General features: G+C 43.5%; 1 protein-coding gene across 1 annotated transcript in view; it reads right to left on the bottom strand.

Annotated features, from left to right (window-relative positions):
- htr4 (5-hydroxytryptamine receptor 4) overlaps positions 1-18,778 on the bottom strand; it is a 194,704-nt gene that overhangs the window by 95,984 nt on the left and 79,942 nt on the right. Inside the window, exon 3 of the mRNA XM_080900575.1 lies at positions 4,064-4,177. Within this exon, the coding sequence (XP_080756701.1) occupies positions 4,064-4,177 (114 nt within the window). The remainder of the gene's footprint in view (positions 1-4,063; positions 4,178-18,778) is intronic.

Below are 18,778 nucleotides of genomic sequence, written 5' to 3'. Positions count from 1 at the left end.
TTTTCTTTCATGTTCTTTTTCACTTAAACTATTTTATTTGATGAATTTAGTTCTTACTTTTGTAAATGATGTAAATAAACTTTGATGTTAAAAGACAAAATCAGAAATGTGGAAGCAAAGTTTCTGCTGCGACCCGTTTATAACAGCGAGCGCTCGCAGAGCTGCTCAGTGTCTATAAACACACACACTGTGTTGCAGCGTGTGTGTGTGTTCACACACTCGACATGACACACAGAGAGAAACAAAAGGTGGTAACAGTGATTTTGTTTGTGTGATGTTTCATGATGAGTGCTTTACCACCCTCTGAATCACCCTCTGCTGGTGTTTACTGTGTGTGTGTGTGTGTGTGTGTGTGTGTGTGTGTGTACTGTACATTAGGTAAACATGTAAAATGCCTCTAAGCTGTTGAGCTCCCTCACACAGACCTGGCTGCTGTGGAAAAACCCGACCTCTGCCTCGATGATTTACTGGTTACGAGAATAAAGCGCTCAGGTTATTTCAAACCACAGATGAAAGATTATGAGAGAAACAGAGACTTACTCAGCAGTTTTTATTATTTATAAATTATTCTGATTGTGACATATTGAGCTGCTAATGTTATCTTATATTATATTATCACCAAATGGCTGTGTTCCTCATTAATTTGTTCCTCGCAAATTAATGAGGAGCACCAGGTTTACGAGAGCACCAGGTTTGTAAACCTGGTGCTCTCGAGAGCACCAGGTTTACTTGTTGTTCCTAGAGTATTTAAAAGTAGAATGGGAGGCAGAGGGTTCAGTTTTCAGGCCCCTCTTCTGTGGAAGCAGCTTCCAGTTTGGATTCAAGAGACAGACACTATCTCTACTTTTAAGATTCAAACCTTCATATAGTTAGGGCTGGATCAGGTGACCATGAATCGGGGGTTCCCATTAATTTAGTAACTGGGATTATAAATTTGGAAAAGCTGGTCCCAGACTGAGTGAGAGCGACTCTGCAGTGAGGGATGAGGAAGACGTTTACAAAGGCACATGAAAAGCAGCTTCAGGAGGAATGGGCATTATGCTGTAATCTGAGTTTCTCTGACTACAACAAGACTACAAACAGACGGGTGATAGTCATCCATGAGCTGCTGGAACCGTTTTTTATTCATTCACATGGATTCTCTGAAAAACATCTCCTTAAAATAATGATTTCCACCATAAAAATAGGGGTGGGCGATATAAACGATATACGATAGCAACTATATAAATTTGGCCAATGATAGAGATTTTGACTATACCGCTCTACCGCGATAGCGCATGTTGAAGCGGCTACAACCATTATCATCTACAAATTATGCCGGGCGACAGTCATAGCAAAGAGATGAAGCACTTTTGAAATATGGGGAAAGCCAAAAACTGCGCTTCCTCCACTTCCGTAGCATTGATTCATTAATGTTGAATTCTCTCGCAGCTGCTCTATTCCCATGTTGTTGCAGCATATTAATAACTAACCTCGTATTGTGGATGAATAATCTCAGTTGTTCTCCTGACTGAAGTTTGGCCCGTGTATAGCATCCTGCTATGCGATTGCATTTGTCCCTAACCACCACAATCCCTCACGTTAACTTTTATCGAGTGGAAAAATCGTTGGCGTTCATCCTCCAGCTTCACTGTGCTAATGTTATGCTAACACAGCTGCGTCGCTAGCAATCACGTCACATAGCACAACATTATATACCAGGTAGTCCAACTTCAGGAACCCTGCAAACGTCACTGCTGTTTAGTTTTCTGTCTTCATTTATGTTGGAAGTGATAGCAGAGCTGTACATTTTAATTAGTTACAAAAATCTCTCAGTCGGAACATGGTATGTCATGTTTAGGTGGAAACTAGCGAGCTAACTTCCTGTGAACTTGTAACTCCGTTAAATTTAATAAATTCTGTTTTCATGGATGCATGGATGTTAAACTTAATTGTTACACCTGGTAAAGGACCAACGCTGATGATTTCATTAAATATGAAAGAATTTAGACCGTTTTTAACTCTTAGTGTTCGTTTGACTTTGGGACCTGAAGTGGACGGAGTTTTGGACCCAGATTACTCCGCGAAGCTTCTCACTACAGCAGCCGTAATGCTCTGACAATCCATCAAGCAGTGCGGCTTACCAAAGTTGTACTAAAACATTTTTTAACAGATTTCTGCACGCCAAAATCTGTTCGAGGTCAGTAAGCACAACCAGAATTCATACATAAGGAACACTCTCGATTTTTGTGAAAATGTTATACAGAAGAAAAGAATATATCGCGATATTTATATCGTTACCGCACGTGCTTCAAATTATACCGCGATATGGATTTTAGGCCATATCGCCCAGCCCTACATAAAAATTAATTCATTAATTAATAATCTACTCATCATTGTTTAACTGAGTTGAGATCTGATGACTGCTGTATGATTCACTTTCACTTTAAACTCTTTTAAACTCCCATCAGGACAGAAATATTTGAACGTAAGCTACTGTTCGTCTGTCTCACAGTGACTCTCTTCTCTCGCTGTCAGGTGTCAGCCTCCAGGTCTGAAAAACGAAGCCAACGCGTACCTGCCAAAACACACAGCCCCCGATTCTATTGACAGGTGGAGGCGACACAGGCGGCTGGAGTTCCTGAACTGGACCTCTGGGCCAGGTTTGCGCTGTTGGAGCCTTTTGAGGCACTTTTAATAACATCATGTGACCAATACCATGGCTGCTGTGAGGTCACTGTACTAACATTATTGTCCAAGACTTTTTGGGGCACAGTGAGATTCAATGATTTTATCTGGATGTTACTGAGCTCAGCATCCTCCAAATATGATCAGTTCTGGCTCCAAAAAGCCAACATGACTGATTAATGTTAGGCTGCAGAAAATAATGGGAGATGTGACACTGTCCATCTTTTGTTTACAGTTTTTGGTTTGCATAAGCACTTGTCCCACATATAAACCCAAAACCACACAAATCACACACCAACTGTATGTGAGCCTTTACAGACCGACAGGCACGACCACCGTCACAGTGACTGATCTCACCACTGGTAATCTAACAGCTGTTCCTACCTGGGATACTCATGATTCCTGTAAATGATGTGCAAAGAGTTCCTATTTACTTTATCGCCCATGTTCACCAGAGGGACGTCCCCACTGAGCATTTCCCAGTGGACAAAAGAACAAAGACATAAATGTTCTCACCTCAGCAACGTAAGACATCACAGCAGACATGCCGTCACTCACTGACTTCAACATGCCACACACACACACACACACACACACACACACACACACACACACTACATCCCATGAGTCAAAGGTCATGAGAGGGGCAAAGAAAGAAAGATGAGAGACGTCAGACAGAGAGAGGGACAAAGAGAAGGGCGAGGTGAAGACGGAGGACTGAAGCACTGAGGTGACAGCAGCTCCCACATGACCCTCCATCCTCAGCCTGACCCTCTGACTCCGCCTCTAATTCCTTCACTTTTCATACACCCTTCTCCTTTGCTTCATGAAGATCAGAGCTGCAATGGTGGAAACCACTTTAGAAAATACAGACACACACGAAGAAGCAGTTTCTGCCATGATTCTGTAGATGTTACAGACCGTGGAGGCAAACACAAAGTCCATAAAGGAGAAAATAGCACATACACATCACACACTGAAGAAGGAGAAGGAGTGACAGCAAACATTAATACACACAGAGGGGAGCTGGAGGAAGAAGAGACAGCAGGGAGAACGAGACACAACTGAACCAAATCACAGGATGACACGAGGAAGCAAAACTAAGGCACAAGGAACACTATCAAAATAAAGGAAGTGAGATCACTAAACACAGACGTGAACGTAACACAAACTCATCACATGAGGATGGAACACAGGGAGGGATTCACATCTAAAGCAGCTAAGAAAAAACTGAATCCGCTAAAGATCCAACAATAACCATTACCAGGAATCAAAAAAATATTTAAATAAGAAACAGGCAGTGAAAAAAAAAGTGCTGCTCTGACTGTTGCTGATTTACTCTCATGCACATCAGCCAATTACACAGAAGCGCCCTTAAGAAGAAGGTCGTTCCCACCTGAGTTGTCTGTCCTTGCAGACGGCCACCATGACCAACAGGTTTCCAAAGATGCTCATCAGCATGACCAGAGACAGGAAGCAGATCAGGGCCATCCGCTTTGGCATGCTATCGCTGCAGGGAGATAAAACAACACCATGTCAGTTTAAGTCTAAAAGCCTGCTAGGATTCTGAACTGAGAGGATTCTGTCACATTTCAGGCGCCTTACAGTAAAAGAAGTTAGCCAGGGTGGTCTCTGCCTGCGTAGCTACCCTTGGAAAACACTGCTGTAATGTTTATTGATATTTGCAAAGGTGTCAGAACTCGTCAGGCAGGATACAGAGAGGCTGTCAGCTCTCATTTTATGTGAGAGAGAGTTAAAACTGCAGAGTGACCCCTCATGTGGCATTTATTACAGACAATATTACAATCTTTCTTTCATCAGCCTGCACCACGCGGTGGAGCAACAAGAAATCAGCCCTGCTCCCTGCTTGCGTCGGCTCATTAAGTTCAGCCTCTGGAGCTAGTCATTAGCTGTAAAAGCTCCATTCAGGTAAAGATGGATTTACCTGTTCTTGTTTGGTGTCTCTGGCTAAGAGGATGTCACTGAAAACATTCAGATGCAAATGAGATTTATTTCCATCTCCAAGGTAGCTTGCTGAACCCGAACAAGCAGCCAGGTGCAGCAGTGATGATATCCTGTGTATTTAAAAGCAGAGGTCTCTTCCTCTGCTGCACTGATTGCTTCCACCTACATAAGCACTCGGAGAGGCTTCAGGATGCATGGATACGTTTCACAACAACAAAAAGAGACTCGGGAGTCACAGCGAGGAACAAACTCCCCTGCAGGTAAAACAGTATGGAGCAGAAGCTGAGAGCCAGAAGCATCTGCACACTCAGAAACAAAGGTGGACACATTTATGCTGTACCTATCTGATCAGTTTGAATCGTCACCAAAGTTCGCAGCAGACATTTTGTCATTTGGGTTTGATAAATGAGCGTGAAAGAAGCACTGAAACCAATGCAGTGCAATCGTCTTCTGTGAAACCATTCATCTGCACAACACTGCTGCAGGTCGAGAGGAGGCGTAAAACGGGCATTTCACAGGTCACGTGACCCTTCTTCAGCTTTAAGTGGTCCCTGTGAGCGCCCCCTGCTCGAATCACGGACACTATGTGTGATCATGTTTCATGGTGATGATTCGACGCTCTTAAAACAAGAATCAGTGACGACGTGGTGCTTCCAGCTAGCTTTAAACAGAACCTCTGAACATGACCTGCTGCCAACCAGGTGATCAGTTCAGCACCAGTTACCATGGTAATCTAGCCAGGTAAAAAGAGAAACCCTTTAAGAAGCAGAAAGCTCACACAGCTCAGTAATACACTAGTCTGGCTTTGTAGCACAGGATAGTCGAATGAAGATCAACAAACCAAAGTGTGAGTGCATCCTATCGAGCAGAAGCAAAATAAATAAAGTCTGCAGCAGCAGGTGACCAATCAGAAACCTGCACAGGTGTACCAACCGCATGGGATTTTACAAAGAAAGAGATAAAACAGAGAATTCAGTCTGAAAGTAATAAAAACAGCGACACAGAAGGTCTAAAAGCCTCCAGGCCCTTCTAGCTATGTGCAGCCCACAGGACCACACAGGGATCTGATGCTAACGTCCTGGTTAGAGATCCTCAGAGGTCCCGAGTCTGCCCCCGCTGCGTCAAAGCCCTTTTAGTAACAAAGGGGCCTAAATCAAAGTGCTTTCAGTGTTTGGCGGATTCATGCTATTCATGGCAGAGGTGCTCATGTCCTGGCTCCAGCGTCGCTGCTGCACCTCAAAGCTGTGCTCTGATTTTCTATATCAACTTTCATACACAGCCTGTTTGAAAGACCCCATTTCCACCTCCTGGGGTCGAGCTGTGCTGAGCCTGAGACACAAAAAGGTCAAAGCAGGCGAACGATCTTTGTATAATCCACAGAAACCCGGACACAAATCACTTCTCTCCAAAACACAACAAACAGCATTTACTGAGGTTAAACTGTCATCATCAGGAGCATAAACACAAAAACACACTCGCCTGTTTGACAAAGCTCATCTTCCAGCGATAACCGAGACGTCTTTGGTCATAGATACAGAACTGACATGTTGCGTATTCGGTATCCAACATGGGGAATATGATATGATAAATAATACAGGCTAAAACTGCAGGCGTTGCATTTTCGCCCCCGCACGCGTATAACCTCTAGAAAATGTCTCGGGTCCAGCCAGCGTGAGTTATGAATCGAAGCTCCTGGAGCCACTTCTGTGGTTTGAGAGATCTCAGAAAGCGACTCTTTAAACTCACACTTGTTTGACATCGGTAATGCATCACAGCAATCCTTCTGAGGTTTGCTGTCTCTCTCACAGCTCACAGCCTGGCGGGGAGGTGGGAAAACACAATGAACGACAGCGACTGACATGGCTGGGCGGGCAACATCTCCCCACATGAGAAAATGCAAATTTCTACAGGAGAAAGTGACGTTTAGAGATGTTTATCTGTGGCTTTTATGTACTGTCCACATTATTGGTAACATGCAAACATGAGCCTCTGTGCTGAATTCAGAAACCTGTCCCCGTCTGCCAAATGATTTCCCTCTCAGCATCCGAGGTTCAAAGGCAAAGTGATAGTGTGCAAATGAGGCTTGTTCTTTGATCCGTGATGCCAGTGCACTAATCAGATCAAACGGGAACGCTGACTTCTCAACAGAAGCATCGTTACCAAGAAATAATCAAGAGGCTTCACAATAATCCTTCACGTCAAGTTTGTCACGTACACCTTTCCCCTAAATGAGACATTGATACGCTCATTATGGCAGTATCACCTGGCTTCTAACATGGCGACAGGTACGAAAGTCGCTGTGCAAATATTGGCTTTGGTGAGAGTCTCGGCTCATTTTGCTTTTATAATTAATGGATCAGCTGCAGAAGCTAGAGCAGTGCTGGGCGCACACACTTACTGATCATTAGCTAGAGTCATGTTCACTCGCTACAACTGCTGGTGGTCTGCTCCTTAATGAACAATTAGGCCACACCGTCCGATGAAAAGGATTTTATTTAGGATTTAAACTCCACTGTCAAAACCTTAAACACAAACTTCCACAGCAAACTTTCAGCGAACTGACGCTTTGACACTTAAACTAAGAGGTTCAACATTTCCAAGCACAACACTGTTGTTGTTCATAGTTTTTTTCTAAAGTGGGAGTAAAGTTTGAGTAAATCATATGACGATCCACCTGTCACCAGGTTTACAGCTGTTCTCACACAGAGCTCGCTCCATAAAAAAGGGACGGTGCAGCAATCACATTAGCACATTAGGACACACACCTGACCCATACCTGGGGATACACACACAGCTGAGGACAGCCTGCTCTTGAAGCCATTATTTTAAAAAGTGACAGTGAAGTGCAGCTAATCCAACAGATGGATGAAATATGTGATAACCCTGTGATATTTATACCGTGCTGATAGGAGCATGTCTTGTTCATGTCTTGAACTTGTTCAAGGTCAGCACGGGACCACACTCAATACTGTTTAGTCTCTGAGTCTGAACCCAAGAGGACGTCTGTGTAGGTTCTCAGTGTTCCAGGTCAAGGTAGCATGAAGAAAACTGCACTTCTTCAGGTTTGTCAGGCCCTTTCAGCTCTCATCCAAGTGGCTTCTGCAGTTCTAAAGGCTGATGTCCCGCCTATTTAACCCTAACGCCCAACCCCAATCAGTGTGTGGAGTGGTTGTTCTGTTCTGTCTGATGGAACATTGGTTCTCGCCTGAGCATCTTCGCTGATTTAATAAATGCACAGTTTGGACAAACACGTGTTTTCAGTGGTCACATGATGATGGGGGACATCAAGGTGACAACACCAGTAAGGGTTAAATAGCCATCACTGTCCATCAGTTTTTAGGATGGACGACGTCTTCAGGATGAGAAGCAAGAATGAAGGCCAGCTGCTGGGAGGCAAACACACATCAGGACACCTGCATCTGTGTCTTGTTTGGGACTGTGACTACACACCTGACAGAAGGCTACACCCCAGCATCACACACAGTAACCCGGCTCCTGATCACTCGTCAAAACGCGCTTAATTAAGCTGTGACTTCTTCAGATTGAGTGTAATGTCTCATCCAAGTACGTTATAAGGTAAAGGGTTTGGAAAGAACACAGCCGACGTCCTTTGAAAGCAAATGTGCTTAAAAACAGACGGCAAAGGCAGGAATTTCCTCTGCTGCTCCTCAACGATTCTGCAGACGTACAAAAAGGGCTTTCTGCTGTTGAAGAAGAGAGACTGAGAAAGACAAACAGAGAAGCTGTGGAGCAGTGGGTTTGAAGGATGAAAGACATCAGGTAACGTGAACTTTGACCTGAGTTAAGCTGGGTAATGCTGGGTATGCTAGGTAATCAGCACAGAGCAGCCTCAATTAGGAGCTCAGAGGGGACAGATGAGCGGGGAAATACCTCCATCATCCATGACCGAACATCTGGTTTCTCTTACTCCTCGTGAAGACTAAATGCACATAAATAATGTTTTTGCACATTCTTGGCTCTGAGCTTGATATTCTCAGTTGGTCTGACTCTGGTGAGTGACAGCTGGAGAGCCAAACCTTTGAAATATGAACACACACGTATAAAAAAAATTCTTTTACAGCTATAGGGGATACCATATCATGTGGCTGAACTAAATGAGCTGTCACTGATTGGCTGCATGGAGCTGACTGTTAGTGAGAGCTGGACTGAGCTCTCAGAAGTCTTCACTGAGGTCCTCTCAGAGCTGAAGCTGCCCGACTCTTACTGTGTCAAGCAATGCCACGTGACAGCGTGCACGGGATCTGTCGAGTCAACTGAGGTGGGCCGACAGAACCGGTTCAGAGATTGTTTTGTTAGTTCCACCTGCTCGCAGTCATTTCCCCTCCTCACCACCTGACCGCAGCTGATGCAATCAAATCTGCAGAAATGCCACAGGGTGTGGTGACGCAGCTCGTCTACACAGCATAAAAACACACCAAAACCTTTTTTTCTGTTCTCTGTGCCACACATTTACACAATATTAAAGAGAGCATTTACAAAATATTATCAACAAATAAAATGAACAAAGAATCTGAGTGGGGCTGAGTGCACAGTGGTCTCTGAAGTGCAGCAGCCAGGCTTGATGCATCATTTAAATGCTTCTCTAGAAAGTTCATGTTCATCTGAGGACACAGTGTCAGGAAACAAGCTAAATTTATTTCTGGGTGAGACATCCAGCGGGACTCTGAGGTCTCTGTCAGAGAGATGAAAATTAAAGATGGAGGGAGCAGGAAGTCCTGGCCACATCCACGGGGAATTTCAGAGAAGAAGAAGAAGGGAGACGTGAGAACATGTGAATCAGTGATTTCATCTCCAAACTGAACTTCCTCCAGAGACACGGCGCTCTGGCTTTGACAAATTTCCACGATGACGATGCTCGCGGTGCATTAGCGGCTGTGCAACCAATAGACACTGATCATCTGAACCGAGATACCTGAAATGATTATCACTTATTTAGACTTTCAGCTCATTCATTTTCATTACTTTTAGGTTTTCCTCCATGTCAGGATGTGAGATGTTTATTTTAATCAGAGTTCACCAAAATCTACTCAATAACTTTCCTTTAAAAATAAAGAAACTGTTTTTAATGAGTTTTTAAAGAGCTTAATGACTGAGATCTTAGTAGTGACCATCGCTGGCAACAACGGCGGAAATACTCTCAAGAATCGGTCAAGCGGCATTTGCCTCCCTGGTGGGAGCCGTATCTTCATTATTTGCCTCTCCATTGATTTGTTGGTCCTTCGGGCGTCCATGGTACTGATAAAATCTGTCTAAGTTTCAGAAGCCCTGATTCATCGATTGTCCGGTTTTCTTTTTTCAGCTTTCACAGCTATAGGTGAGCATAGAGAAAATAAAACTGTACTACAGCCTTTTTTATTTTATTGGCCGAGAAACGTCCTTAGATTCGAAGACTTTATCAGATGACTTCATCATTGCTTTAGCCATTGCGATTCTTCTTTGGCAATAATGATAATTGTTGATGAATAATCACTGGATAATGATCTCACTGATAATTAAAAATTTATCATTAAAATAAAGTTCTTGACCTCTCATTGTCATCTATGTGGAAGCTGCCATCTTTGTAGTTTTCAGTCGTCAGGATTTTGGTTTCAGACATACATATTCCCATGTTCTGGCTTTCTCGTTAAACAGTGCAAAGTTGCGGCTCAGCCCAAATTTAATCAGGAGTTAGTCCTTTACAGCAGGCTCCTAAAAATAATTCTTCTTTAACATCATCTAAACATACCATGCTCCTCTGAGAGCGCTGTCTCTAAAAGCATATTGTTTCACATTATTTTATTATAACAGTGAGAAAAAGACTCCATTGTCTGCTCTCAAATGCCATTTCAGCCTCACACCCCACCCTGTCCATCCAAACCCGTTTTCTCTGTTCTGCTCATCCAAGCGTGGCCACAAGTTTACGCACACACACAAGAAGAGTGTGTAAACAGCGAGGATGGCCTCCAATTTCCAACCAACAGCTGCCTGTGTGCTGCTCAGTCAGGGTCTGATAGCGGCGATCTCTCCGCTGGACTCGAGATTATTTTCTTTGCTCTGATGGGTCTTTTAAGTGTGGCTGCAGCTGCTGAGGTTTACTTCTGAACGACAGGTTTTGGTTTCTGAGTTGTGAGACCGAAGTTTGGGCCTAATTAAGTTCTGTTATCTTTACCTCACCAATGAAACGCGTTTAAAGCATAAAGGAGTGCAGACGAGAAGCAGCAGAAAGGTAGGAAACACAATGTGCTTTCCAAGCGCGGCTGTCAGAGCTGAAAGCGCGGTGAAGTGTTTGTGACAGCTCCGGCAGCCTCAGCTGGGGGCTATTCCCGTATATGCAGACAGACGAACATTGTAAGTGACAGACAGTCAAGTGTGACAGCAAAGAACTTCCTTTATTACATTTTTGTTTTCTTTATAGTCATGAGGGGCTCAAACCGGTTAATTAGGGAAAATTCTGGTTTTATGACACCCCATCGCTTCATATGGCCGCCCTGAGCTTGGTTCATCCTGGAGGTTTCTTCCTGTTTAAAGGGAGTTTTTCCTTCCCGCTGTCGCCAACGTGCTTGCTCATAGGGGGTCATGTGATTGTTAAGTTTTTCTCTTGTATGTATTATTGTAGGGTCTGCCTTACAATATAAAGTGAGATATATAAAGAATGAGATCACAGATACAAGCAGCAGATGTAAGATGAGCACTTTGCTCATTTGGAAGGAGCTCAGAGCTGATACTGGTGTTTTGGACATGACTGGTACTGGCTTGGGAACACCTCAGTGTCCCCTGAGAAGAAGTGAAGTAAGTGGCCAGAGGATGGATATACAGATGGGTGGAAGTATGTATTGACAGATGGATGGGTGAATGTTAGACACGTTAGAAGGACAACCTTGGTCTTATACAAATCTGTGGTTGGTTTAGGATTGTAAAGACCAAAGCACCTGTTTTAATGAACGAGAAGCCAGAAACTCCAGCATGTTCCACTGATGAGCATCTTGCAGTTTGTCAATAACACTTGTCATTTACATAATTTCATCACTGCTGTTCCTGAGAATCCATGTTGCTCTGTGCTGGAGCCTCACAAATGGATGGAGACCTTCATATTGTTGATGTTTTATCAGATTTTAAGCTCATTTTGCATTTATTTCAGCCCACTTATTTCAACTGCTGAGACTGGTGTGTGTTTCTGCTACAAATAAAAAAAAAAAAAACACCAGTCTGTCGCAGGGCCCAGAATGAAAGCACTAATATATATTTATAATAATCAGTTTCTATTGTCTGTGATCAGAAACCTGAAGCACTGAAATAAAAGAAGCGCGGTGACGACCTGACTGCACCTGACATTTACAGCGATGCATCATCAGGATATTTCTGGCTGTGATGATGGGTGATAGCGGCACAGAGTTCAGTGGATTGTTTGCACAGATAAATTAAGCTCCTCCAAGCTTTCTGAGTGTCGCTAACATCGTGATTGGAAATGTCAAGTAACTCTGTCAAGTGTTTCAGCTGCAGAGCTGCAGAGCAGAGAAATACATTGTTTCAGTCATCACAGTTTGCTACACAGAATTTCAGTTTCAGAAAATCGAAAAGGTTTGAAGGTGTCTGACTGAATACTGTTTATAATCAGACCCAGTGGAGAACTTTGAGATAAATTTTCCTCACAAAACAGATAAAAACCACGAAAAACAGGAACAATTTAAGATTCCACAGGAGAAAAAAACACCACCTGAATCAGACGAACTGCAGAACACACAAGAGAAGCAAACACCATCATGATCACTGCAATCATTCAGACACACACACACACACACACACACACACACACACACACACACACACACACACACACACAGGTTTATTTGTCTCGATCATGCAGAAACACCCTTCCTTAAAAATCCTCCTTGTGTGTGTTCACACATCTATTCACATCTTTCCCAACGGCGCACCTTTAATCAGCACAATGGCAGTCGTCCACTTCAACACTGTTTTTAAAGCTAGACCGAATTTACACTGAAAATCCCTCCAGTTCATTTAAAAGGGAGTAGGGCTACAAATGAAAGGTCATTTTAAATTCAACTTCCAGGCGCTTTGAAATCCAAACTGTTCCTCAACAACAACTGGTCTCATCATGTATCCTGAACACGTCTCCCCAAGGCTGCGTGCCGTCCACTAACGCCATTCTTTTAGGCTTCGAGCAAAATTTTTAGCCAACTGCGTCGCAGTGCTGCCTGCGCTCATTTTCCTCGGCTCATATGCGATGCAGCATCAGTGCTTTCACGTCAGGTTCAGCAATTGGACTGACAGATGACTGGCAGGAGCTCTCTTTGCAGAAACACCAGGACGGGGACCAATGCTTGACTTTGTAATTCATGCTCTGAAACCGGACAGGCATGAAAGCTGTTTGGAAAGATTGACAACTTGCACAGAAATTGGTCTTAGTTCAAGGCGGTTACTCATGCTCAGGTTCAATAAAGCTTGATCAATTTTAGGCATGCAAAGAGACAAATGGCCTCTGAGATCAAAATTTGCTGACTGTCCAAACCCACAGTCTGGCTGTGACTCCGTCGCCTCCATGCAGACGTAGACTATCCAGCTTTGAAACAATTTTAAGCCAATTGGCTCCTACAGTACGTGCTGGACCACCCGGAGACTTGGTATGTTCTCTGTTAGAAAAACCAAAACCTCCAAACCTCCTGCAGATGAGCCTGCCTGTAGCCATAGTAACAGTAGTTTGGCCTGTTGCTGTGATTCTGACAGCAGACCTCTGATTAGCGGCCCATGTTTCAGGTACGTCTGCTGCTTTTGTCCACCGGCAACTCTGAAAAATGCACTCATACACAGAAGAAAGTGTGTTCAGATGTCTTTGACAGTAATTAGACATGTCAGACTAACAATCACTTTGTAAACTCATGCGTTGGTCTCTGACGATGAAGCTCTGTTTGGAGCACTTTTCTACAGCACTTTGTACAACATGGCTCATTTACACATTCACGCTCTGAGAGCAGCTCTGGGTTCCTTCTTGCCCGAGGGTACTTTGGCATGCAGACTGGAGCAGCCAGGGATGGAACAACCCACCTTCAGTAGATGACCTGCTGAGCTCCAGTAGCTCCAGTAGCTCCTTTTCTACCTTTGGATCTGTATGAAGTCATGAGGGACAGCCAATCAGAAGAACATTGGTTTGAAGTGGGAGGAGCTTGCTCCAGACAGAGAATGAGAGGCCCTTTCACAACAAATATTTCAATTTTTAACAATGGTCGGATAATTTGACTGCCATCATTGATTACAGTCCTCTGACATGCTGTAACACATGCACTGCCGTTATATTAACCTGACGGTCCTGACGCATCGTACACAACTAAAAGAAGTGTGCCTTGCCCTCATGCACCTGTTTTCATGATGATGACTCATCATCTGTTACTGCTTCACTGACCGGTAGAGCTGCCAAAGCTTTAAATAATGCAGAGAAAGAAGCTAAATTAAGAGAAAAGTCCAGGTCTGTTTTTAATTGAATGATCAATCAACACTAATGTGATAAATTTTGTAATTACTGAATATAGTTGATGTAAAACTTCACTTAAGCCTTGTGAAATCACAGATGTGAGTTTCATAAATGGGTTATAAATTAGAAGTACCTTCGAAAAATCCAGTTTGCTGGAAATAATAGAGGATATTTTCAGTGTAATAATATAATCAAGGGCCAAGAATAACTGAGCACATTTCACAGCCATAAAGCTCGTCTAAAGTCGGAGGATGATTGCCTGAACATAATGCAATGACGCGGTCTGCCTGAATGGGATAGGTAATGATGTGTGACCAACGGAGGAGGCAGAGAAGGACAATAAGAGTCCACGAACCAACCCAACATCAGAATAGAAAAGGCCCACGCAGTCTGTGTGAAATCTGCCTGGAGATAGAAACGGTCAGGAGGCCTGGGACGCCCACTCTGTGTGATTATGTTAAGACATCATCACTACTGAGTCCTTCTCAATGAATCCTCTGCTTTCCCCGGTGGGGAAGGGTTAATTTGGCCCCGGATAAATGAAAGCGCAACACAGACTGCATGCAGACACAGCCGAGCAGCAGTCCAGATTAATGGCATCGGTAACGAGGTCCGTTTTCTCCTGAACTTCCTGGGTGTGATGAGTTTAGCAGCTCTGGTGCCACTGGCTACACCTCTTTATTTTGCTAAGCAATACTGGCTCCAAAGTGAAGGTTTGATTGGGTAATCAGACCAGTGTCATGTGTGCAGGAATGTGGACCCGAAACCTTTATTTAGGCAAAGAAAGAGTCCACAGATATAAACAGAAGACACACTGGAGATAAAAACTGCTGGGAAATAATAACAGACATCACAAAGAGCAAGGCGAGAGCTGGAGCTCTGAATATACAAAAGCTGATTGGGCTAACACGTTAACACCGGTGTGGACAATCGCCACAGCGAGGAAATAAAACTGAAGACGGTAAAGTGAGGAGCAATAATTAACAGAGAAGTGCAGACTAACCTAAGCATGGCAGGAAACACAGAGGGAATACACAAAGGTGAAAATCGAGACCACAAACAAACAGACATTCATTTAAACAGAAGCCCATGAATATAAAATACTGGTTAAAAGAGCCAGGACCACGACAAGCAGACGACATGAATTAACTATGAGGAGTTCTCCCTGGGCAGCCGTGATGGTGGGAGTGAACCAGTCTCAGTCACTGTGGGAACCCACAAAATAAAAAGAGTGAAAAAGATTAACACAGGTGGAAAACTTCACCTTAGGCAGGCGTTCACGTAGTCATTTCTACTGTAAAACAAACCAAAATACCTTCAAATAAATCCTCAGTGGCTCACTTCGACAACCTCTTTCTGATCACAGAGCAAATCTCTGGACACTCCATGGTTTTGGTTTAAACATGAAAAGTGCCTTCAGGTTTGCACTTACTTCATAAAATGTCTTAAAACAGAAAAGCATCTCCGTAAAACTCTGTTTTCATTCAGCACAAATGTTAATATTATCATTTGTATTTATTGAAACACAAAGACCGCTCAGTGAGTTTACTTCACTGTCAGCAGCACAGTGAAACAAACCAGACTGAGCTCTAAATAACTTCCTCCTTTCAGCTGCAAGTAAGATAAACCTACCAAATGTAGGTCGCCAAAGGTCACGTGTTACAAAATGCACTTTTAAATAAGTAAGAACACAGAGACCATTTCAGACTGAGTCACAGTCCTGAACTAAGGCATCAGCTCCCCACCATAATAAGAGTCACTGACTAATTCAAACGTTGTGTGATTCAAACTCAAATTAGTGACAGAGCAGCATGAGCCATCAGTCAGCCGTCAGTGCTAATGTGGAATAAAAAGCCCTGCAAGTCATTTCAGGCTAATTGCCTCATAACGATTTCCCGAAGGTGCGAGGCGTGATTCTGGCAGCTTCCCACATAAACGCATCCCAAAGGCGAGGAAACAGGCTTCAGGCAATCAAATATGAGCTCAGCTACTTTACATCAGCTGGTTTGGTAGGCCGTTTCCTCCCAATTATCAATCATTCATTGGCCTCTTCTTGCAGGCCATCTGGAAATGGGTTGCACCTGGGGCCAGGTCTAAGCTGATGTTACCACATGTGACCCATCGCACGTCCTCGTCTCCGCCCACAGACCGGGTGAAGGGGTGAGGACGCCCTGACAGGTATGCCAGGAAGGAAGGAACAGGAAGTGTGTAAGTCCTAAAGTTTTAGATTCAAAGCTTTAGCTGACCGTGTGATTGAAAGGAGAACAAATGGCTCCTCAGACAGTGGAGCGTGGGACAGACTGAATCCATGAATTATTCCACCAAACACGGCATAAGGAGACTCTGGGACAAAGTGAGGCTTTATGGTAATGTACCGGTACACGATGATAATGCCCACATCATCATGCTGATGTTTACCAGGTTCAGTGTTAACCCTGTTCACCGTTTCAGTTTAGGGTGTGACATCACCAAGGGCCTTGTGGACTGTAAGATGTGGGCTGTCATCATTTTAGGAGTCATAAAACTTGTTTTTTGAAGTGGGATAGTGGAGCGCATGGATGGAGAAAACAAACGGAGTTGAGCTCCATTTTTGGAGAGTGGGAAAGTGATCGTTGTCAGCACCAACTTGTCAGAGGAGCTGTGGTTCTTCGCGCTCTCATGTCTGCTTATTTTTCACAAAAAAAACCAAAGGAAGTTCTCCATGCTGCTCCGACCTGCCAGCTTTCTCGGAAACTGGCATATAAAGTGTTTACCTTGGAGGCGTGGTGTAACGGTAAGGTTCAAATCAGGACTTCTGGTATAAAAAAATATATATATATCCAGAGGTTTTATTTTGGTGCCTCAGAGGTTTGTGTAGGTTCTCACAAATATATAATATAAAATTATGCAACACTGAAAAGAATTCCCTTCTAATGGTGAGCAGCCAACAGCCAAGTTCTCATAACAGGAACACACAGCAGACTCAGTATAATGTACTCAGCGTGCCACGTGATGATACGTGCGGCAGAATTCTTGAAGCATCTTATTTACATACTGACAGAGTGATGATAACACTTTCTTAGTAATAAACTGCATCCATCTGCTGAAGGCTCCTGGCAAAGTTCAAACTGGCGACAGTCGCAGTCAAACACCGGGTTGGGTTGCCAGGCAACATGTTTTGACCAAGTGTACATGAGCCTGATTTTGTTTGGTCCACCAGCAGAGAGATGCCCACAGACCAGCCTGGCGATTAAAGTCACCCACAGAAGACTTTGAGTCACAGAAGGTGTGGAATCATATCCGAGTGTCGCTTAAATGTTGAGCATGTGTCCCGACATGATGGTGAAACAGAAAATCAGGAAAAGATACTGCATGATCTACTAAAACAATACTGTGCTAGCGTTTAATGACTCTGGCTCCCCTGCACTGAAGCAAAGGAGTTTGCAGTACGTTTGCAGCGCTCCGAGTTATTTACTACCTCTGACAACTAACTGACTGACTCTCACTGACTGTTTACTTATCATAAAAAGTGTAATTGGGAGTCACAGCTTGGACATGTAACACGGTCAGTTTATGCTGAAAGCACAACAATTATCCACAACTGTGCAACTACACAAAACTTCAAAATGTCATTTTAAAGGACTTATTTATGAAAATTATTATTTGTAATGAAAAATAAATTTCTCTTCTAACATGCAGAGAAGGGTTGAAATTTGTAATTAATATGCAGCACACACATACACGCACGCACGCACACACACACACACACACACACACACACACACACACACACACACACACACACACACACACACACACACACACACTTTCAGGTCTTTACTTGTTTTGAAGCACATGTGAGGGGAGACGTTCAAAACACTCACTGCGGAAGATTAAGGTGGAAGCTTCTTTGTTTCTGTCTCCAGGAAAGTACCTGACATTACCAATGCAGTTATGGGTGTAGTGATATTCCCACCCTTTACTATTTTTTGACAGTTTTATGAGTTTATAAAGTAAAAGCGTACCTCTTGAAAATTCCCAGCTGACTTCCCAGCTGTTTCATGTTCAGCTGTTGTGCTCGTTGATTGTTACATGGTTTGCATTCAGGCACAATACTGAGAATATTGTGGGTCATACTCAAAACCCAACATATGAGGGAGATGAGAAACTTAGAGAGAGAGAAAACCATCCACAACTTATGTTTTGTTTTGTTGATGTGGACAAATATGAGTAGAATTAAACAGCAGTCAAATTAACTTGAACATTAAACACATAATATTAGATCAGTCGATATGCAGATGACACATTATTGTTTCTACAGAATCTCCTTCATCACTTCATGGAACTTTAAATTCCCTGAACTTGTTTTATGGTTTTTTCACCCTTCCACCACCCATCCTATTATACACATCATATGCTCAGCCATCAAATATCACAATCAATCCATCTCTACCTCAGGCTCAACTGGTTAGGCTCTGACCAATCAGCTTCAATATACGCTCAGATGGACTCTGTGGATGCTAACCCATCAGATAGCACCTGGCTGCATGCAGAACAAACACCTTGAAATAACGTGAAAGTTTCAGTTCCAGTCAAACAATCAAACAGCGTCTTTGCTTCGAATCATGACACGCAGCAGCAGCAGCAGCAGCAGCAGCAGCAGCTCTGACGGCCTGCTGG

The sequence above is a fragment of the Rhamphochromis sp. 'chilingali' genome (genome assembly GCF_963969265.1).
Source record: "Rhamphochromis sp. 'chilingali' genome assembly, chromosome: 13".
In the NCBI taxonomy this organism is placed as follows: domain Eukaryota; kingdom Metazoa; phylum Chordata; class Actinopteri; order Cichliformes; family Cichlidae; genus Rhamphochromis; species Rhamphochromis sp. 'chilingali'.
Note: the sequence above shows the minus strand (reverse complement) of the source record. Positions and strands in the feature narration are given on the sequence as shown.